This window comes from Crotalus tigris, unplaced genomic scaffold, assembly GCF_016545835.1.
Source record: "Crotalus tigris isolate CLP2741 ecotype Arizona unplaced genomic scaffold, ASM1654583v1 scf7180000017683.1919423, whole genome shotgun sequence".
Taxonomy (NCBI): Eukaryota; Metazoa; Chordata; class Lepidosauria; order Squamata; family Viperidae; genus Crotalus; species Crotalus tigris.
The window spans coordinates 1,051,449-1,074,479 of NW_024096563.1; the positions used below are offsets into that span (position 1 = coordinate 1,051,449).

Here is a 23,031-nt window from a genome sequence, read left to right on the forward strand (position 1 = left end):
AGATAGCCTTAATGTGTTTGATTGGATCAGCTGCCCTTAAAAGTGAATTTTTCTTGCAAGTCACCCTATTTGTTCCCACAGGGTGCAACGTAACTTTTTCCTCTGGCTTAGATCCCAACTCCCATTATCCCCAGTGAGCCTCAGACCAATAAACACCTTTCACAGGGTGGATTTTGATGATTTCAGCTCCCATCATCCTTTCACCAGGAAACAGGAAGATTCTGTGGAGGGCACCAAGTTGGGGAACTATCTGCCCCGACCAGCCTGCCCCCCCCAAAATCAAATTCCATTGTCCCATCCTTGTGGGGATGATGGGACCTGAAGTCACCTTGGAGAGAGGGATGAAGGGAAGTAGATGCTTTTTAGAGCCCAACCCCATCCTCTTGGGGACGATGGGAGATGGAATCCACTGAGTTTGGAGAGGAAAGCAGGAAAGGAGGGGAGGCAACTCTGACCCAATTGCTCTGAGGATGATGGGAACTGGAGTCCTCCTTATTTGTGGGGGAGGTAACCCTTCTCTACTGGGGACTGCCTCCATCCTTGGTGAGGATGGGTGCTGAAGTCCTGCTGGGGGAAAGGCAGCCCCTTCCCCACCGGAGACCCCCCCATTCTTGGGGATGATGGGTGCTGGAGTCCTTGTTGGAGGAGAAGCAGCCCCTTCCCCATTGAGACCCCTTTTTCCTTGGGGATGATGGCCCTGGAACTCCCTGGAGGGGAGGCGGCCTCTTCCCCACCGGGGACCCCTCCCCACCGGGGACCCCTCCATCCTTGGGGATGATGGGTGCTGGAGTCTTCGTTGAAGGAGAAGCAGCCCCTTCCCCATCGAGACCCCCTCTATCCTTGATGGCCCTGGAGTTCCCCTGCAGGGAGGGGGGAGAGTCAGCCCCTTCCCCACCGGGGACCCCTTCATCCTTGGGAACGATGGACACTAGAGGCCCTCTTCGGGGTTCGTTTGGGGAGAAGCAGCCCCTTGCCTATCAGGACCGTTGCATCCCTGGGGACGATGGGTGCTGGAGTCCCTCCTTGGGCAGGGCCAACCCCTTCTCCTTCGGCACCCCCTCCCTCCTCGGGGATGATGGGCGCTGGAGTCCCTCCTTGGGCAGAGCCAACCCCTTCTCCTTCGGGACCCCCTCCCTCCTCGGGGATGATGGGCGCTGGAGTCCCCCTGGCTGGCCAAGGCAGACCCTTCCCCAGGGGCCGGGCCGGGACCCCTCCTCCTTCCCTCCCCCCTCCCTCCCTGGCGGGGGGGCGGGGCGGGGGAGGGCGGGGAAGGGGCGGCCCGGCGGGGCTCGGCCGGGCGGCGGGTGGGGCCGGCTGGGCTGGGCTGGGGCGGCGAGGCCTGGAGCGGCGCGGCGATGCGGCCAGGATGGCCGTCTCGGGGCTGAAGGCCGAGCTGCGGCTGCTCGAGTCCATCTTCGGCCGCGACCACGAGCGCTTCCGCATCGCCTCCTGGAAGCCCGACGAGCTGCACTGCCTCTTCGTGCCCCCCGCCGCCCCCGGCCCGGCCCCGCCGCCGCCGACGCCGCTCGCCATCCACTGCAACATCACGGTGCGCCGGGGGGGGGGGGAGGCGGGTCGGGACGGGCGGGGGTCGCGGTCGGGTCTTCTCCCCTCCTTCTCCCGGCCCCGCCGGCCGGCTGAACCCCCCCCCACAGGGAATTGGGGAGGGGGCACCGGGGCTGCCCCTCGCCCCCCCCTCCAGGCTGCCAGTGGGGAGGGGGCTGGTGGTCGCAGGGCAGACGTGGGGCCGAGGGAGTCTCTCTCCCCCCCCTTTGGAGAGCGGGCACTGCCGGGGGGGGGCCCGAGGAGGACCCCTCCCCCCCAAAGCTGGAGGGTCTCGTCTAGAGGCGGAGCGGGGGGGGGGTCGGGCAGAAAGCCGGGCTCGACGGGGAGAGGACGCCTTCCTTCGGGGAGGGGGGGAAGGGGAAGCGCCCCCCAGCGCTGCAAGCCGCCGCTGAACTCTGTGCAGGCTCAGAGGCTGGAGCCCGTCGCGGGCCAAGGTTGGCCCGACGCTCCGGAAAGCTTGGGAGGGGAGTGGGTGGGTGGGTGTGAGGACGCCGCCAGAAACCGCACGTCCCTTCCAAGGCGTTGGGGGGGGTGTGTGTGTTGTGTTGTGTTGTGTGTGTGAGAAGGACTACATGTCCCATCTTAGAGAAAACCTGGCTGGCGGTGGGAAAACTCTCCCCCCCCCCCAATTCAGATCTCTCGTCTGTCTTTCTCTCTCCGGAAATTGGGCTTGAACTCCCCAAGTTTTGAAAGGCGAATGGGAAAGGAAATGTCCCCCCCCCTCCCGTCGCTTCCCCCCCCCCCCCGTCTTTAAACAAACAGTGTAGCTTTCGGCTCGATTTTGCAACAAACAGGAAGCCCAAACATTGGAAGACGCCGCTGCGCTCGGCTCCTTCCGCTCCGAGTTCTGACCTAGGGCTTAATTTTTTTTTTTTTTTAAAGGGATGGGGTAGGAGGGAGCAAAGGCCTTTCCCCCCCCCTCTTTTTTTGCCCCCCCCCCCTAGGATTAAAGGGGCTGTTTCTGAATGAAGGGAGAATTCAAAAGCCTCCACTGGTTAGCATTGCAAGGAACTGGGGGGGGGGGAAATAAAATAAAATAAAATAAACCCTCTTCTTTTCTAATACAGGTTGTTCTCAACTTATGGAGCCCAAAATTTCTGTTGTTAAGGGAGACGGTGGTTAAGTGAGATTTAAGACCTTGTCAAGTGAATGATTGCAGTTGTTAAGTAACAAGGGGGGGGGGGTAAAGCAAAGCTGGCTTTTGCTTGTCCGAAGGTCGCAAAAGGGGATCACGTGACCTCAGGATGCTGCGACCGTCATAAATATGAGTCGGTTGCCAAGCGTCTGTATTTTGACTAGGGATGCTGCGACGGTTATAAGGGGTGAAAAAATGGTCCCAAATCACTTTTTTTCAGTGCCGTTGTAACTTTGAACGGTCATTAAATGAACGGTTCAGAGGAGGGTTACAGTTCATTTCGGAACCAGCCTTGGTACGCTTGAAAGAGGTGGATTTTCTAATAGAGAAGCAGGCAAAAATATTCCTCTCTCATCTTTAAGCCTGGAATTAAGGAGGGGGTGTCCGAAGCAACTCCTGTTGAATTAAAGGAAGTGAGGTAGACTTAGGCAGACCCCATTCAAAAGTAAGATTTTGCCAGGGCAAAAGATTGTGTAATTTGGGATCTCTCCAGCTTGGCCTGGCCATTTCCAACCTCCCTTCAAATGAGCTTCTACTTTATCAAAAATTAGGAGGGCATTTGGGAGTAGAATTAGGCCTGAAGGGAAGATCCATCACTGGAGGTTTTTAAGAAAAGACTGGACAGCCATTTGTCTGAAATAGTATAGGGCAGGGGTAGGCAACCTTGGCTCTTTTATGACTTGTGGACTTCAACTCCCAGAATTCCTGAGCCAGCCATGCTGAGGGGAAAGGGAGAGGTTTCCAAGCTGAGCCATGCTGGCTCAGGAATTCTGGGAGTTGAAATCCACAAGTCATAAAAGAGCCAAGGTTGCCTACCCCTGGTATAGGGTTTCCTGCCTGAGCAGGGGGTTGGACTAGATGATCTCCAAGGTCCCTTCCGATATTATTATTATTATGGATCATCACATAGTCAGCCAGATGTTCAGACTGGATTTGGCATTTTGTCTACCTATCGAGTCCTTACCCAGGACCTGGGATAGGCAGATGTGGATGTTTGATGGTATTACAGATATCGTCGCAGGATGGAAGCAGTTCCTAATAAGGCCGCCTTTTGCAATTGACTAATAGCGAATTTGTCAATGCCAATGGTGTTCAAGTGGTGCTCCAGTTGTTTTGGGATTGCACCCAAGGAGCCTATGACTATTGGTACTACCCTTGCTTGCTTTTGCCACAGTCTTTCTATTTCTATTTGTAGGTCTTTGTATTTTGTTATCTTCTCCAGTTCTTTCTCTTCTATTCTGCTGTCTCCAGGCACTGCCACGTCCACTATCCAGACTTTTTTGTCTTTCTTATCGACAATTGTTAAGTCTGGGGTGTTATGTTGCAGGTGCTTGTCTGTTTGAATTCTGAAGTCCCAGAGCAGTTTAATTTTATCATTTTCTATGACTTTCTCTATTTTATGATCCCACCAGTTTTTGCTTACAGGCAAATGATATTTTTTGCAGATCTTCCAATGCACCATTGTTGCTACTTTGTCATGCCGCTGCTTGTAGTCAGTCTGTGCAATCTTCTTGCAACAGCTTACCAGGTGGTCCACTGTTTCTTCAGCTTCTTTGCATAGGCGGCACTTACTGTCTGTTGCTGTCTTCTCAATTTTGACTTTATATGCATTTGTCCTTAAGGCTTGGTTTTGTTGTTGTTGTTGTTGTTATTATTATTATTATCATCCCTCTTGGAAGCATTCAGATTTAATGCAAACACCAAATAAAACTCCTAACCTTGCAAATGGATAACATAAAACCTTTTCATTGGAATTTTTCTTCTTAATTTCTTGATCCACTTTAGTTTCGGATCAAGGGTTGAATGGCAGGAAACCCTGACGTTGACATCGGCTTTTCCAGGCAGAGCAGGGAGTGAGTAATCCATAGCACTCCTGCTATGGGTTACTCACTGGGGCTTAACAGGGCCCCAGTTTGGCGTGGGCATTTGTATGGGCTAAACTGGAGTCCTGTAAGAACTTGTCCCAGCTTTGCCCGGACAGGCAGTGTTCTGGTTCCGGCAGTGATCCTGCTTGGCAGGCAGAACCCCCCCCCTTTTATTTTGCAATCGCTCTCCGGCTGGCTTCAATTTCCCTCTCCCCAAGGGGGTCAGGGATCACAGTTTGCAAATCCCTAGGATAATTTGCTTAAAAGCGGTGATATCTGTATAGACCAGGGGCAGGCAACCTTGGCTCTTTTATGACTTGTGGACTTCAACTCCCAGAATTCCTGAGCCAGCATGGGGGAAACTATGGCCCCCTCATGACTTGTGGACTTCAACTCCCAGAATTCCTGAGCCAGCGTGGAGGAACTATGGCCCCCTCATGACTCGTGGACTTCAACTCCCAGAATTCCTGAGCCAGCATGGAGGAACTATGGCCCCCTCATGACTCGTGGACTTCAACTCCCAGAATTCCTGAGCCAGCATGGTTCAGCTTGGAAACCTCCCCCTTTCCCCTCAGCATGGCTGGCTCAGGAATTCTGGGAGTTGAAGTCCACGAGTCATAAAAGAGCCAAGGTTGCCTACCCCTGGTATAGACCATGGAGAGAATCCTCCATTGAGTGCAGTTGTAACTATGAATAGTCACTAAACAAACTGTTGTAAGTCAAGAAATACCTGTATTTTTATTATGGTTGGGGGGAGAAATCAGTTATGGTAGAATTGAATATGACATTATGCATATATTTAATTTGGTGGTTGGGGGCTAGAGAAAAGCATTTGGCCCTGGAAGACAGAATCTTGTAATGGGCAGAGGGAGAGAGCAACGGGGGGGGGGGGTTGCCTGGAGCATGGCATGGTGGTCAGTATACAACTGGGGGGAGGAGTAGGAGGGGGGGCTGCCTGTAGCTCAAAAATCCTCTGTTTGCAGAGCCTGGGGTGCCTTTTTACAATTGGCCAGTACGGTTTCTGCCTTTTTAAACCAGCCAGAAAATATTAATGTAATCCCTAAAGGCAAAGTTTAAAATACTCTCCTGGTCACTTTTGACTTTTCTTGGCAGTATATGGAAGAGGTTTGATGTTGCTGCTTATTTTATTTTTCCCAGCCTCCCATTCTGGCACACCATGGTTGTCCCCCTCAACCAAACACCAACCAGATCCAGCCATGTTTGGACCCGGTACTCTTCCCCCAAACCCTTTTTGCAGGGAATTAAATGGGAGATCAGCCCAGTGGGGCCTCCCTCCCTAGCCCTGCTTTTCATCATCAAAATATGTTCCTTTTCCTGAGCTGCCTCAAAATGTTGGTGAGGGTCCTGAGTGGGAAGCCCCTAGCAGGAATTCCATTTGGGGAATGCTGTTCTCAAGAGACGGGAGATCCGGATCGAGCAATGGCGAATGGCAGAGAATCACAGGAGATTGAGGAAAGGAGATTCCATGCTGTGGGGATTGTGTTGAGTTGAACTAGAAATACACACAGGAGTTGTCTGCTGGCAAAGAAGTGCAGACAGGCTGGGAGGGAAGAGTCCGAAAATCAAAAGGAGGCTGGCAGAGATCCTGGGGGTTGGGCGAGATTGAAAAATAATCAAGATCATCCTAGTTTTGAGCGGAGACCAGGATTATTTCTGGGACAAAAATATCCAGATCTCCTGCTCCTTAAATCTCACTTAGCTCTGTTGCTTAACTACAGGAGCTGCTCAGTCCTGAATCTGTAAAATGGGACTCAGAATATTTCTGATGGGATTCCTCCCCTCCTTACCAAGCTGTTGTGCAGATTAGATTGATTTCTTCCTCTGCTGTAGCCATGGCTGGTTTAAAGGAGGGTTTGTTGCCTAGGCCAAAGTTGACGAAGTTTGCAAGGCAAGGCAAACACTAAACTTACTTTTACTGGCTGCCATGACTTTAGTTCATGCAACAGGGCTGGGTGAGAGATCCTTCACCTCATTAATCAATGAGCCAGGTGGCTTTGGTGAACAGAACCATATTTAGGCACCGCCATGTAATTTTGCTTGTCAAGGCTGTTTTGGGGAATAGGAAAGCCGTCCAGCAGATGTTGGTTTTGGTAGAAGTTTGAAGATGTTGCTTCTTTCCTTGCATCCTCTCACAGAGAAAGGAAAATGCAAATTGTTCCGTAGCCCTGAGATTTTTGTACAGCTTTCTTCAATCTTGAGTGCCTTCTGGGTATTTAGAACTACACTTCCTATCTTCCCTAGTTATCACCATAGAAGGACAAAGCTGTTGTCAAACAATGAGCGTGGCTCGGGTTGTGAGCTGTCCTTGAACGGCAGGATTCTGTGTCCTTGCTAGACACTGGGTCACCAAAACAGGAATTTCAATCAAAGGCCTCGTCAACCTCACCCCGTGGCTGGCACACTGCCTGCTGCAATCCCTGTATGGGGGAAACGGTAGCCTTTGTGCCAGGAAGATAGATAGATATTCTTTTTGGGACAGAGCTGTCTTTCTCAATCTTAGCAAGACTTCAACTCCCAGAATTCCCCAGCCAGCCCTGCAACAACCATGCAATTCCCATAAGAACTGCAGGTTCCCTTAGCAAGCGTGGGGGTGGGGGGGAAGTCATAAAGTCAGGCCTATTTAACTACCACCTTGCTTAGCAACTAGTCCCAATTCTCGACGTGTTTCGAGGACTACCTACAGAACTCGAACCCAACTCCAGGCAAAGGCAACATTAATTTGGTCCTGGATGATGTCAAGTCACCACCCCCATGCGTGGAGGTGCTGTGCCATGCGCAGCAAACAAGATGTGCCGCCAAAGGGAATTGTTTGTTCCACGTGGGACAGAGCATTGTGTTCAGGCAAAATCTTTACGCAGTCGAGCCGTGAAGCCGTCAACACCCTGGATAAAGAAAGCAGCCAGGGCAACTTGTCCCTGGACACTGGCATCCTCTCACGTCCCAGGGATGGGCTTCAGATCTTTGGGGATGTGGGCAAGGGGTGGCACTCAGCTGGCCTTGGCTTAGAGGCTAAGCTGGGCCCACCCTGGTTGACATTTGGGTGGGGGACCCTCTGGGGAATTCCAGAAGTTCTGGATAAACAGAGGAGTTGGAAAAGGAAAACGGCAAATTTGCTTCCACAAAACAGCCCAGAAAATTACGTGAGGCTTGTAGGCAGAGAACCCTGGCAGCCCGTGATCCTCAAAAATCAGGAGGCATGTGGACGCACATTTCAAACCCTCTTATTAAAATGATTTATAATAAATCACTGCTAGACTGAAAGGTGTTCTGACACTCCTCCTGATCGGGTGTATCTGGGTGTTGGTAATTCAGAGGCAGGTTGTAAAAAAGACAGTGCAAACATTGCGAGAGGGAGCAGCAGGTCCAGTCCGGTACTAAAATAAAATCCGAGGCAGACTCTTTGATCTGAAGGTGAGCAAAATGGCTCCTCATTAGCATGGTTTGCTTTCACAGTTGCTAATTGCTGAGGGCAAGCCGTGGCTCCTTGATCATCGGAAAGGGAAGTCCACCCAATTACAGAGGCAGGAACAAGGATGGGGATGGACCCTTCTCTGCTTCTAAAGCAGGGGTTCTCAACCTTGACAACTTTAAGACTTGTGGACTTCAACTCCTGTTCTAAAGAGATGGGGTTTTTTTGGGGGGGGGGAGAAAGCCAGCAGCCCTCTCTCCCTGATAAGTTAGTCTTCTACCTGCAAGGAATTGGATCTGTTTGAAGAGTTTTGCAACGGTTGGGAGAGAGAGCAGAGCTGGTGTTAACAATAGCAGGCCCAGTTCGTATTGACCTATATATCTCCAGACCTCAGTCGATGAGGTCTAGGGAGATTCTCAAGCATCCAAGCTGGGGTTGTCCCAAAGGTGCTTTTTTCCAAAAGGCAACTGGACTTTCTTGTTCTTTTTTTTTTTCTTGAAAACTTCATTTCTTATCCATGAAGCTTCTTCAGTTCAAAGAAATGTCTTCTTTCTTTCTTTCTTTCTTTCTTTCTTTCTTTCTTTCTTTCTTTCTTTCTAAATTTTATTGGTTTTTAAAACATAAATCACATAATAGTCGGTTAAGAGTGTGTTTGCTTGGTTTACATTTGTAAGGAAAGATCGTTAACACTTGATTTCTATAATTCGTAATCCACATATTCCAACACATGTCTCTTTTTCTCTTAAATATTCTCTCTGGTGGGTCCCATCATCTATATTCTAAATTTTCATTTAATATTTTCAATATGAATCAAGAGAGTTTTTCCGTCTGTTTTTCCCCAACTAATTGTGCAATTTATTCCAGATTTCATAATAATCTGTGTCACTCTTATCCTTAAGTTCTAATGTCAACCTATCCATTTCCGCACAGGATAAAATCTTATTTATTACTTCTTCTTCTGAGGGTGTCTCATTATCCTTCCATCTCTGTGCAAAGGCTAATCTTGCTGCTGTTAGCATCTGTAATAATAGGTATAGGGATCCTTTATTGCAGTGTTTCTCAACCTTGACAATTTTAAGGCATGTGGACTTCAACTCCCAGAATTCCACAGCCAGCAATGCTGGCTGTGGAATTCTGGGAGTTGAAGTCCACATGCCTTAAAATTGTCAAGGTTGAGAAACACTGCTTTATTGTATCTATCCTTAGTGATACCCAACAGAAAGAGCTCTGGTTTTAGCTCAATGTCCTGCATTAGTATCTCTTCTAGCCGCTGTTTTATCAAATGCCAAAATTTTTGTACTTTTGAACATTCCCACCACATATGATAGTAGGTCCCTACTGATTCTTTACGTTTCCAACATTAAAGAAATGTTTTCAAGGGGAAAAGCCCAGTTGCCTTTTGGAAAAACACCTTTGGATCAAAGGGTGATGCCAAACCAGCCCTGCCCATTAGACGTCGCCTACCTCGCAGGGTTCGTTGTAAACTTACCGCAGGGACCACTCCAGCTTCCTGGGGAGAAGGGAGGGACTCTCACCTTGCTTGCCAAGGAAGAGCAAATGCCATTTTCGGCCAAGGGCTGCAGAGTCTGCCCTGATGGCTGTGGCATCGAGATAAGTTTTGCCCATCTGTGAAGTGCGATAAATGCAAACAGCGTTTATCCAGATAGGAACCGTTGTTTCCTTTGGGGGGGAGGCAGAAATGCTGGAAGTGTCTCTCTTTCATTTTCAGTGCCGGCTGCCACTTCTGGTTGCATCAGGAGCAAAACAAGCAGATTGAATCATGACATGAATTGGTGGGTTTTATTTTCTGGTGGAGAATCATCCTATAATTTCCAGAATCCCCGAGGCGATGCTAAGGCATTTGTGAGTTTTCTGTGCTAAGCTATTTGTTCTCCCTCACGTTGCAGGAGTCTTACCCGTCTTCGTCGCCAATATGGTTTGTGGAATCAGATGACCCCAACTTGACTTCAGTGCTGGAGCGATTAGAGGATATTAAAAGCAATACTTTGGTAAGAAAAATCCATCCTGGAGCTTTCTTTAATCTGAGGGGGGCCTCGGGTTCGAATCTCAGAAGGGTTCAGTTTTTAATGACGTTCAACTCGGAGAGTTTACCCTCCATCCAGCAAAGCCCTTCACAAAATAACAATGATCTCATCGGGTCAATAATGTATTTTAATTACTAACACCAGAGCTAAATAACATTCACAAATCCTTCAGCAACTGCAAGTCAGGAAGTGAATAAATGCTGCTTCAAGGTGGGAAACCTGCCTGCAGTGTGCTACAGAAGAAAACTATTTTTGCAAACAAACTTAGACAGGGTTATTATTTTGATTTACATCCCCGTGTTCTGCACATGCAGGAGAAAGCAGGAGGAAAATCTCTCTTTCCAAACATCGTTTCCAGCACCTTGAAGGCCCAGTAGGTAGAAATTTGAAAAAAGAACAGCTTCCTTCTCTTATCGTCGTCCTGCAGCAAGCTGGATCCTGGCTTCGAATGCTGGCTTCTGTTTTCCCTTTTGTCTTTAGTCATGCTGCAGTTCTCTTTTTTATTGGCAAACTTAATTGTCTCCCTGCTGGCACTCAGAACCCATTTTTAATGTTTGTCTGTGCAGCAATTGGATTTTTGAATTGCTTTCCCTAAGCCAGCTGCCAAGGGTTTTATTTTCAGAGGCTGGAGAATCATTGACTAATTCCAAGAACTGTGGAAAACTAGTACAGGCCAGTCCTCAACTTACGACCACAGATGTTCTGTTGCTAAGCAAAATGGTTATTAAGTGAGGCACGCCTACTTTTTTGCTCAGCGTATCGCTGCAGCTGTTAAGTGAATCACCGGCCATTAAGCAAACTCAGCTTCCCCCCCCCCCCCGTCAACTTTGCTTGCTATGAAGGTCGCAGATTTATTTATTTTTATTTATTTATGAGACTTATATACCGCTTTAAGTGCAAGCACTCTCTAAGCGGTGTACACCAGTAAGCAATGTATATATAGATAGGAATCATGTGACCCCAGAGCTCTTGAACCATCATAAATCCTTGCTGTGCACCCAAATTATGATCACGTGACCGTGAAGATCGTGTGATGGTCATAAGTGTAAGGATCAAGTTGTAAGACTCTTTTTTCCGCGCTGTTGTAAACTTTGAACAGTCGCTAAAATGAATGGTTGTAAGTCAAGGAACTAAAGAGAAGGCTTCTGGATCAGGTTTGATGTCTTGATTTTTCGTGCACTCTGGCATGAATTTTGATCAGAGGAGGGAGTGGATCAGGGCTTTCTCTGCCCATTTTGCTAGAATAATTGGAACAGAGCAAACTGTTTCCAAAGGAATTTAGTGAGGGCTAAAGATCTAACTCTAATAAGAAAAGTACTAGATCAGTGGTTCTCAACCTGTGGGTCGGGATCCCATTTGGGGTCGAACGACCATTTCACGGGGGTCGCCAAACAACACAGTCCGCCATTTCCCCCCCCCCCTTTCCTTAGCTGTGCTACTCCCTCTTATTCTACTGGCTTTTGAAAGCCAATCGAATAGACTCTCTTGAATAGAGTCTAATTCTATTGGCTTTCAAAAGCCAATAGGAATTGTCCAGGCTGTCTCTGCCCTGCTGAGCCCGCCAAAAGCCCCAGTCTGCAAACGGTGCTGCACCAGTTGAGTAGTCCTCGACTTACGACCGGTTGGGGGTCGCGGCATTAAAAAGGTTGAGAACCACTGTACTAGATGTTTCCTTGATCCCTGGATTTGTTAGTAGAGACCGCTCGCCTTTGGCTCGTAACTCAAGGGAAACCAGCGTTCCTTGTGGGACATGAGCTGAAGAAGCAGGAAACCCCCCCCCCAACCAGTGTGGAATGGGACAACTCGCTGCAGCCAACTCACCACACCCAACTCACTGCGGGACAATTTAACAATTCAATTTAATAATTTAAAACAAATTAAAAAAGTTATTTGAATTGACATCATTTCCCATTTCATTCTGTCCCTCCTTTTACATCCTTCCTTAAATGATTCTGCTCCACCACTTCTTCGACATTAGTGTAATTCTTGAAGCAAGTTTGTCCCATCTTGAATTGGCCATGATGAGCTGGCCGTGTTGAATTGTCCTAGACCAGTGGTTCGCAACCTTTTTAATGCCGCCACCCCCAACCGGTCGTAAGTCGAGGACTACTCAACCGGTCGTAAGTTGAGGACTACTCAACTGGTGCAGCACCGCTTGCAGAATGGGACTTTTGGCGGGCTCAGCAGGGCAGAGACAGCCCGGACCATTCCTATTGGCTTTGGAAAGCCAATAGAATTAGACTCTATTCAAGAGAGTCTATTCTATTGGCTTTCAAAAGCCAATAGAATAAAAGGGAGTAGCACAGCTAAGGAAAAGGGGGGAAAAATGGCGGACTGCGTTGTTTGGCGACCCCCGTGAAATGGTCGTCCGACCCCAAATGGGGTCCCGACCCACAGGTTGAGAACCACTGGCCTAGACCCAACCACGGAGGCCTCTTTCAATCGCCTTTTTTCCCCCGCAGCTTCTCCAGCAGCTGAAGCGATTGATCTGTGACCTCTGCCGACTCTACAACCTTCCCCAACATCCGGATGTCGAAATGTTAGATCAGCCCTTGCCATCTGGCCAGGTAAGGAAGGCCCTGTTGAAAGGCCTTGAGGACACAGGACTAAAAGTTCTGCCAAGCAGGCAGAGGACTGCACAGTTTCATCCCACGGGGTGAGAGAGGTGACTCAGAAGTCTGTCATTGCTGGCCAGAGCGAGTGGCTGTTTGAGGGATGCTCCACGGTGGCTGTCCGTGCAGGCCAGGCGTTTGTTGACACCCCTAGAAGCTCTTGGCTTCCTTGCTCAAGTCATCTTCGTGGAGAAGGCAGTTTGTTTAGTTGATGAGGATCTTTTACTGTGTTCTAGAATGGAACGACCGAAGAGGCGACATCAGAAGAGGAAGAGGAGGAAGATATGGGTGAAGTAGGTGGCCTTTGCTTGCTTGCAGCCTACTCTTCTCTTCATTTTTGCTTCTGGATCTTTATCTGTCCAGAAAACGAAGGTGGGAAGGTCTAAGGAAGTCATCGGAGGTCAGTGCTCCGACCTAGTGCTCTCCAGATGTTCTGGATTCTAGCCAGCAACGAAGAGTCCCTCACATCTGGAAGGCATCAAATTGTCTTCCGTATCGTCTGGTTCCACCTCTTAGAAAGCCCCTTTGTTTGAACCAGTCGGATCTTCTCCCAGAGCTGGCCTGGTCTGGATCAGTCCAGATTAACAGAATAACAAGAGTTGGAAGGGACCTTGGAGGCCTTCTAGTCCAACCCCCTGCTCAGGCAGGAAACCCTATACCATTTCAGACACATGGTTGTCCAATCTCTTCTTAAAAACCTCCAGTGATGGAGCACCCACAGCTTCTGGAGGCTGGTTGTTCCACTGGTTAATTATTCTAACGGTCAGGAAGTTTCTCCTTAGTTCCAGGTTGCTTCTCTCCTTGATTAGTTTCCATCCGTTGCTTCTTGTCCTGCCTTCGGATGCTTTGGAGCAGGGGTTCTCAACCTTGGCAGCTTTAAGACTTGTGGACTTCAACTCCCTGAATTCCTCAGCCAGCTTTGCTGGCTGAGGAATTCTGGAAGTTGAAGTCCACAAGTCTTAAAGTTGCCAAGGTTGAGAACCCCTGCTTTGGAGAATATGTAGGACACCCCCCCCTCTTCATTGTGGCAGCCCCTCCAATATTGGAACACTGCTATCATGTTGCCCCTAGTTCTTCTTTTCATTAAACTATCCAGTCCAGATCTTCTGTAATCTTCATGCTCCCTTCCGCTGCTCCAGTTGTGGCATTGTAAGCCTTGCCTGTTCCTATCCTAAAGTCTTCCGGTAGCCTCTCCTGGCTGAGAAACAGGCGTGATCCACGCAAACCGCCGGATGGCTGGCGTGTTCCTGAGCTTCTGCTTTCCAGCACTCTGCCATCTTGTCTTTTAGGACATTGATCTGGATCATTACGACATGAAGGAGGAAGGGCCTGCCGAAGGGAAGAAATCCGAGGATGAGGGCATCGAGAAGGAGAATCTGGCCATTCTGGAAAAAATCCGAAAGAATCAAAGGGAGGATCACCTAAACGTAAGTGCTTGGTAGGTGCGAGGAAAGGGATCCATTAGAACAGTGGTTCTCAACCTTTCTAATGCCGTGACCCCATAATACAGTTCCCCATGTTGTGGTGACCCCCAAGTGGGTGTGGCCACCAATAAGAGGGAGTAGGACAGCTAGGGAAAAGGGGGGAAAAAATGGCGGACAGCGTGGTTTGGCGACCCCCGTGAAATGGTCGTTCGACCCCAAATGGGGTCCCGACCCACAGGTGGAGAACCACTGCATTAGAAAGTTTATTGCATTTCCCGTATGAAAGAAACGAAAGCGGAAGGAGGGCGTTAGAGGCACCCCACGCCTTTTCGCTGGCCTTGAATTCATGTCATTTTAGACTTCTGAAGGATCACCTTGAAATGGCCTGTATTGAAGGTAGACCTCAATTTATGCCCACAATTGAGGCTGCAACTTCCAGGGCTAAGCCACGTGGTCATTGAGTGAGTTGCACCCAATTTTACCTTCTCCCCCCCCCCCCAAAGTCACTAAGTGTATCCTGCATTGGTTTTGCTAGTTGGAAGCCTCTTAGGAAGATCCTAGATTGGCTTCCAAAATTGGCAATGTTACAATATGTGGACTTCAATTTCCAGAATTCTTCAGCCAGCCTGGCTGGCTGAGGAATTCTGGGAGTTGAAGTCCACAAGTCTTAAAAGTTGTCCAGTTTGGTGAGCTTGGGAGACAAAAACCCATCATAAATACCTGCCTGTTGCTAAGCACCTGAGTTTTGATTACATGACCATGGGGACATCGTGGCAGTTGTAAGTGTGAAAAAAAGATCCCTTTTTTTCAATGCTGTCATAACTTCAAATGGTTATTAAGTAATGGTTGTAAGTCGAGGGCCACCTGTATATGGTATTTTTATTTTGCATTTTATTTGAGTAGATTATATCTTGTTTTTCTCCCTTTTTCTGTCTGCAGGGTGCAGTTTCTGGATCTGTCCAAGCATCGGATCGATTAATGAAAGAGCTCAGGGATATATATCGGTCACAAAGTTTTAAGACAGGTAAGTGTTTTTTGTTTTTTTTTCTAATGGAGCAAATAATGTGATACCTTACATTATAGGCATAATTTCTTTTGGTAAGCATAACTATGGCTGCGATTCCTAGCCTGCTTAATCTAGTCCATAAAGTCCATGGGAAGCTTTTAAAGAGAACAGGCATAGATTTTCACCACCAATCTGTAAACATCTGGAATTACATATGTGTTATATTTGTGTGTAAGAGATACGATATTTAGATGATGCACGGTGTTTGCTTGTTTTTATCCAGCTGGGCTATCAGAATGTGATTTCTAAGTGAATTATCTCTCTTTTGTGCCCTTTTTTCAAAAGATGCTTTTAAAAAAAAGCTCACTTTTCTTTGTCTTGAAATGGAAAACTTTTTTTTTTTACACCTTCTCAAAATACCACAGGTGACATGGCAAAGAGACGTCAGGAGGCCTGGCTATTTGCGTACTTCAGAGAAAGTGCTAACGAGGGCAGGTTGCAAAGCCCTTTGCGCTCATTGCTCTAGAGCAGTGTTTCCCAAACTTGACAATTTTAAGGCATGTGGACTTCAACTCCCAGAATTCCACAGCCAGCAATGTTGGCTGTGGAATTCTGGGAGTTGAAGTCCACATGCCTTAAAATTGTCAAGTTTGGGAAACACTGCTCTAGACCTGGGTCTCAATTAAATTCAGTAGCACCTGCTTGGCCTTCGGGAAGCATGGTGTGAGAGACGGTCCTTTTTTTAGCTGAAAATGATGTTTTTTTGGGAGCATGTTTTTTGTTTTTGTTTTTGCAAAAAAAGCCCGCAAGTAAGAAAAATGAATTCATTCTCCCCGCTTGCAATTTTTTCTTTTCCACTGATTGTTTCATCTGCTTAACTGAGCAGAAGGCTTCCTATTGTGTCTTCAAAAAACAGTGCTTGCCTTTGGTCTCCTCTCGTATTTGTTGCTTATACAGGTATCCCTTGATTTACAACAGTTCATTTAGTGACGTTCAAAGTTACAACGGCACGGACAAAAGTAACTTACGACTGTTTTTCACACTTAACGAACGACAGTTGCAGCATCCCTGGGGATCACGTGATCAAAATTCGGGCACTTGGCAATTGACTCGCATTTATGATGGTCGCAGTGTCCTGGGGTCATGTGACCATCCCCTATTACGCCCTCACAAGCAAAGTCAGTGGGAAAAGCCAGATTCACTTAACAACCGTGCTACTAACTAAGCAACTGCAATTATTCACTTGACAAGAAGAAAGGTCGTAAAATGGGGCAAAACTCACTTAAGAAATGTTTCCCTTAGCAGCAAACAAATCAAGGACTACCTGTAGTAGCCTTTCCTACCTCTGGATACCCAACGAGCAAGAATGCTTGCTTGTAAACACCAATAAAGCGCTGGGTAAATTCAATATTTATGCCTAAGGTTCAGAATGCTGCAGGGTGGTGTTGTTTGTTTCTTTTTTTAAATTCTACCTCCATCTTTTCCACTGGTTAAAGAGCTGCATCCTGGACTGCTAGTTTAAAACAACAACAACAACAACAACCAACCAAATTGCTAAGCTTCCTCCCACAGAATCCTTCCATCCTGTTCACGGATGTACTGGAGAGCTTTCTAATGACTGGCGTGACATGCAACCATCTGTCCTCTTGGCTGACTTTGACGAAGCTAAGCAGGGTTGACCTGCTTAATGTTTGGTTGGGAAATGTCCAGAGATGAAGCCACCCTTATGGTGCAAATGACAATGGAGATTGTCAGTCATCCAGGTTGCAGTTGCCCCATAGGTGCTTTTTCCAAAGGCAACTGGACTTTCTTTGTTTTTTGTTTTTCTTGAAGACTCTTCACTTCTCCTCCCAGAAGCTTCTTCCGTTCAGAAGAATGGAAGAAGCTTCTTAGATGAGAAGCGAAACGTCTTCACGGGGGAAAAAAGTCCCAAAGAAAGTCCTGTTGCCTTTTGGAAAAGCACCTTTGGAATAGGGAGCAGATGCTTTGCATCAAAATGGTGGAACCGTTGAGTACCCCCCGCTGGGTCTGCGTCTGTTTATGTTTTCATACTCGTGCAAGTGTCTTTTGTTCAGAGAACCTGTCCTTGAATACAAAGTAGGGGGGATTCATAGAGATATTGAAAAGTCCTTGATATTAAAAAAAAACTTCTGTGGACCGAGTTGGCTGGTTTTGAAACTTAGTGAAGTTCCCATTGCAAACCGATTACCTAATCAAGTGCTTCTTTTTTCCATTTCCCCCCCTCCCCCCACAGGGATTTATTCAGTGGAACTTGTGAATGACAGCCTATATGAGTGGCATGTGAAACTTCTAAAGTAAGTCTGCTTGCCTTCCCTTCTGCCCTGTTCTGTGACGAGAGCAAGGATTGACACTCAGCAAAAACTCAGATCTGAGACTTACACACACACACACACACACACACACACACACACACACACACACACACAGCTCTTGGAAAGTCTACTCTCTTGCTGCATTTTTACTTTGTCAGCCAAATAGCAACATCTCTTTACTGGAGAATTAATCCCCTCCAGAGGCGCTGAGACTACAGGTACCCCTTGAGTTAACGACGGTAATGGAGCCAGCCCGTCACGGCTGCAAACTGAGTCAGTCGTGGGATTGACCCAGTTTTGCGACCTATTTTGCAGCTGTTGTTAAGTTGAAGTAATGGTTCCCATGGGCTGGTTATGTCTTAAAAAAAGACTTCCCAGGGAAGTCTGTCGTAACTTCAGTTGCTAAGCAACCGGTCGTAACTTGAGGACTACTCCTATAGGTCCCAGAATTCTTTCTTAATTCCAGCACCTCGGAAGAGTTGCTTATCCTTTGCATGGCATCCAGAATTCATTTGAGCCCTTAATTATGGCAAGTCACTCCCTAGGGCAGGGGTGGGGACCCTTGGCTCTTTTATGACTTGTGGACTTCAACTCCCAGAATTCCTGAGCCAGCCGGATGGCTCCCCACCCCTGCGCTAGGGAGATATGGTTGTGCCTTGAAGAGAACATGCGAGATAGGAAGAGGGATTGGTCAGCCGTCCTTTGGCCTTGCAATTCAATTATTCCATCTCTTCTGCTTTTTCTCTCTCTCTCGTCCAGGGTCGATCCTGACAGTCCGTTACACAGCGATCTCCAAGTCTTAAAAGAAAAAGAAGGCGTGGAATATATCTTGCTCAACTTCTCTTTTAAGGTAGGAAGGAAAGAAGAAGCAATTCACCAGTGCAAGACTGTTTCTTTTACTCAACGTATTCTCACCACTCTCACCACTCTGGGGAGTCAACCGTCTTTCCCAAGATGGAGGCTAATGCTTCTCTCTTTATTTGTTTCAGGATAATTTCCCTTTTGACCCTCCGTTTGTAAGAGTGGTCTCTCCAGTGCTCAGTGGAGGGTAGGTCCATTTTTTAAAATTAAATCATTATTCAGGAATTACAAATCTGATATTTCAGCCATTATTCAGGAATTACAAATCTGATGTTTGTCTTGTGTTCTGGACACTTATTGATGCAGCTTTTTCAAGAGAGTAGCAAGAGAAATACAGGTAGACCTATCATCTAAGGTTGGGTGTCAAGAACCCTTTTTTTTCTATCCTCATTCCTGGAACTGGACTGTCAGCAGTCAATCTATTTCCTTTGAGTGTAAAATATTTGCATGTGAGGTGTTAAGGGGATTCCTGCTCTAACTGGGGAGATATGAGCAAGAATCAAAAGGGTTAGAATTTTAATGTTTATCAAGATTTCCTGAGCCTCTTAGAGAGTATAGCAAAATGCACTGTGAAAAATGCCCCAAATGAAAATGAGATGGTTGTCACAAAAAGCAATATCGAAATAATTGCACGGTGCTTATTTATCTTCTATAACTGCTTTTCTGCTAAATTATTCTCGTGGCAGCGTTGATTCCCAAACTGTTTGCAGCTCCAGAACTGATTTTATAGTTTTTGATGGTCTCGGTTTCCAAACTGTCACCTGTGGAATGGACATGGTACAGAGACAAAAAAAAAAAGGGGGGGGGGAGATTTTTCAAATTACTTTAGAGCCTTTGGCTCCTGTCTTCGTAAGTTTAACTAAGGAAGTTTGTGTTTAAATGTGACTTTTAACTACTCATTTTGGAGGTAGCTAATATAGACTGGTATAAAATCTCGCCTCCCACTCCCTCTATAGATTGGGGGGGTTTTACTTATTTTAATATTAATTTTAATGTTTTAGCTTTTAATGTCTGGTGTTTTAATGCTATAATGGTTTTATTCTGTTAGTGTTGTCAGCTGCCTAGAGATGGGCGGCATACAAATTTTAATACCTAAATAAATGAAGAGCTATTGGAGATGTTCTCAGTGTGCTTTTTATATGTCTCAGGTACGTTCTGGGTGGAGGTGCCCTTTGCATGGAACTTCTAACTAAACAGGTAAATGCAGGGCTGGAGGGTGGCTGCCCATGGTGGAATTATCACCTGACCTTTATGTCCTGGTGGGCCTTGACTTATGACCACAACAAGTGGTTGTTAAGGGAATCGTACCCGATTTTATAATCTTTTTTTTGTTTTTGCCACAAATCACTGAAGTTTGGCTTGTTGGGAGCTACCTAGAAAGGTCACAAGTGGACATCACGTGACCCCAGGAAGTTGCAACCGTTGTGAATGCATGCCAGTTGCCGAGGGTGCAAATTGTGACCCCGTGCTCAGAGGGAATGCCATGGCAGTCCTAAATGCAAGAATTGGTTGCAAATCCCTTTTTTCAGTGCTGTTGTAACTGAATGGTTGCCAAACAAAGGTTGTATTGTAAGTCAAGGGCTTTGTGGTTACCCCTGACTCTGGAGGACTTCCCTTCACCTTCTTCCTCTCTCCCCTGGACCCTCCCCTGTGGTTTTTAGGGTTGGAGCAGCGCCTATTCCACAGAATCGGTCATTATGCAGATTAATGCCACGTTAGTCAAAGGAAAAGCCAGAGTACAATTTGGGGCAAATAAGGTAAGCGACATCAGTGTGTGTTCCCAGCTGTTGAAGTCTTCAGTTTGTCTGTTCCACTGCAAACCAGTTGGCTTAAAAAGCAGGGGATCATTTGATCACCTAATGGCCAGGTTTTAAAGCAAATCCATTTAATCGAAATACGATTGGAAGTTCTTCTCCCAGATTGCATACCAGGGTTTCTCAATCTTGGCCCCTTCTAGATGTATGGGCTTCAACTCCCAGAATTTCCCAGCCAGCTGTGCATGGCCAGGAGTGAGTTAGGAAGCCACATAAATTTTCTAAATAAAATGAATAAAAACTCTCCTGGGTAAATGAAACAGTAGTGCACTTTGTACCTGTCGCTAGCTTCTTTTAAAGCCCAGCATTGTTGGGGACCCAGTCAATGTGGTGTGTAAAGCATGGTTTACATCTTAAGGTGTGTTGATTGAACTGGTGCATTTGCAGTTTATCCCAAAAGCCTAGTTAGGTTTTGTCTTAGCACAGCATGAATATTTCTGTATAAATCTCTGTCCACCATCTCAACCTCTTCTTTGTGCAAGCTGATTTTGTCTCCTTAGAAGGGAAACATAAGCATTTAAAGCCATTCTCTCTCTTCCAGACCCAATACAATCTAGCGAGAGCACAGCAGTCTTATAAATCTCTAGTACAGTTGCATGAGAAAAATGGTATGTATGGTATGTATGTAAAACCCATAGTTTTGTAAGTATAACATCAGAAGACCCTGGGGATGCTGCAGTAGTCATAAGAGTGAAAAATGGTCATAAGTCACTTTTTTCAGGACCGTTGTAACTTTGAATGGTCACTAAATGAATTGCTGGAAGTCGGGGACTCCCTATAATTGGACCCTGGGATAATCATTATTTTCTGCTTCGGAATCAGATCCATTGTGTTGATTACTCGGTGGAGCTGGAAATAAAAAGTGTATTTGTTTTGCTCCTAAGTTGTTCCCACGTGCTACACACAACCCTATAAGCCGTATACAAACATGAATTTTTTTTACACAGAGACTTCTATCTGCAGCCTTTTTATGTTTCAGAGACCCAGAAATGTGGTGGACCAGTGTCCTTCAGTGGGTTTTCAAGGCATACATCTCGGCATGCATTCTAGACTTCAGGGATACTATATGAAATTATTGTAAAGCATAAATGTGTCTCGTTTGCCATTGTGCCGGCATATTTGTCAATGTGTAATTATTTGCTTCTTCCAGGTTGGTTCACACCTCCAAAAGAAGATGGATAATACTGAGGGCCACACTACATTTGGACTAATATCAGTAAAAGATTTTATTTCCATGCAAACTCAAGCTATAAAGGCCCCATAACAGCTCATAAATAAATTAGTGGATATCCAGTATAAATCACAGCCATACTGTTCTGCTCATTGGACTAGTATTTTGAACAGAACAATTTAATACTTTCCTATATTTTCCCAATGGATTGAGCTTACCTGTATTTTAGTACTGAATCCCTCACACTGGGTTCTTGGTTTACTAAAATTTCCTATCGACTTTTCTATGCACTTCAGGGTTTTTTATTTTCTCCAGAATGGACTGCAGAGGATTGCAATATATTTTATTTAAAGTCAGCCAAGAGGTATAAAGTTAGTTTGATAATGTGTTGTAGAGTTTTCAGATCTTGTAAAACCAATCTCTCTTTTTCCAGGCTTAAAATTTGAGAATGTTTGTAGAATTTCTAATTTGAACGGTGATATGGGAGAAAGTTTGCAATGTGAAAGAATTAAAATGTTTGGGTTTTTTTTGTTTTTTTGTGGCTGTCTTGAGGTTAGAACTCCTTAGTTTCAGCACAGCCAGGCTGTGCCAATAAAACTTTGCAACGGGTCAATATCTACTAGGTTGCTGAGCTGTTCTGATAATTCTCAAGAATGAACCCTAGGTATAAAGCTTGAAAATTTATTTAAAATTCCAGAAAGCCTCTTTATAAGTTCAGTTCCATTAACGGGTTGTTGCAATCATTTGTAGATAATGAACTTAAAAAGCAATGAGCAAAAGTCAAGACACTCCTTATTTTTTTAAGAAGACCAATTTTTTAAAAAAACAAAAGCCACGGAATTCCCAGGAAAATCTTGATTCAGATTGGTGGTCTCTTTTAAATGTCACCATCGTCATGACCATGGATTTTGTTCAGAAAATAATTCTTTTCCTTTTTTGGAAGACCAATTTGGATTGGAAACTGCTGTGAGCCAGTAACAGCTTTATTATTGCCTTACCTTTAAAAAAAAGCAGGTATTTTAATTTTTTAGAGTTGAATTTGGGGTCACTTTCTTTATTCATTGGAATTGCATTAAAGGAATTAGCATTTTTCTTTCCAAGACCAAAAATGCCTCAGTTCTCCTATGTCCCACCATTTTCACCTTCAAAGTTACATCTGTACTTTCTTTGATACCCAAAAGATGATCGCAGATGCTGGACTTCAGTTTGAAAGACAAGATTTAAAGACTTCTGCCTGGTGGAACTTTATTTCCTATGATGATTTCCAGGATTTTGGCTTACTCGGTTGTACATATTGTTGCTATTGAATTGTCTTAGCCGCCTTAAAACAGAGGACAAATTCTATGAGTTTCCTATAGCTCATTTGAAAACCTGAGGCTAATATTTTGGATACCTTATCAAATTGTTTAATATTTCTAATGGACTAGCACAATGACAGGTGCATACACTCGACTTCTCTATTTTTATTTTATTGGGAGTTTCATTTAAAAAAAAATTCGGAAACTTAGCAGTGTACAATAATCTGTAAACTTGCATCAAGTTTATGAATAAATGAATCATTTTAAGCATTCTGTTACTGCAATGTTTCTGGAAGAGCCATTTTTGGGGGGGAATTGAATGTGATTTTAAGTTTGTGTAAATATCAAGTGTTAAAAAGTTGGACTGATTTTGAATTTTTAGAAATGGTAAAAGACAAAAAAGTTCCTGGTACACAACAGTAATTGGAAACTCAACAATTTCCAGGGACTCCTTGACTTGCAAACAGAATT

General features: G+C 45.9%; 1 protein-coding gene across 2 annotated transcripts; it reads left to right on the plus strand.

Annotated features, from left to right (window-relative positions):
- The first annotated feature begins 1,285 nt into the window (after positions 1–1,285).
- UBE2Q2 (ubiquitin conjugating enzyme E2 Q2) lies at positions 1,286–22,830 on the plus strand. Of its 2 annotated transcripts, none has more exons than XM_039337588.1 (13): positions 1,286–1,549; positions 9,904–10,005; positions 12,504–12,608; positions 12,890–12,946; positions 13,943–14,080; positions 15,017–15,101; positions 17,338–17,398; positions 18,176–18,266; positions 18,406–18,464; positions 19,426–19,474; positions 19,939–20,034; positions 20,633–20,708; positions 21,242–22,830. In XM_039337588.1, the coding sequence occupies exons 1-13, from the start codon at positions 1,367–1,369 to the stop codon at positions 21,271–21,273; spliced, it is 1,134 nt and encodes a 377-aa protein (XP_039193522.1). In that variant the 5' UTR covers positions 1,286–1,366; the 3' UTR covers positions 21,274–22,830. The 2 variants fall into 2 exon arrangements, with proteins under 2 accessions (XP_039193522.1, XP_039193523.1); XM_039337589.1 differs by having other exon boundaries at positions 1,287–1,549; positions 20,633–20,699.
- Positions 22,831–23,031: the final 201 nt, after the last annotated feature.

What these genes read in the sequence shown, in the direction of transcription:
- UBE2Q2 (XM_039337588.1), top strand. Translation starts at nt 1,367, where the DNA reads ATGGCCGTCTCGGGGCTGAAGGCCGAGCTGCGGCTGCTCGAGTCCATC. An exon ending in TACAATTTGGGGCAAATAAG is followed by an intron (nt 20,035 to 20,632) that starts GTAAGCGACATC and finishes TCTCTCTTCCAG; the next exon opens with ACCCAATACAATCTAGCGAG. An exon ending in TGAGAAAAATGGTATGTATG is followed by an intron (nt 20,709 to 21,241) that starts GTATGTATGTAA and finishes TGCTTCTTCCAG; the next exon opens with GTTGGTTCACACCTCCAAAA.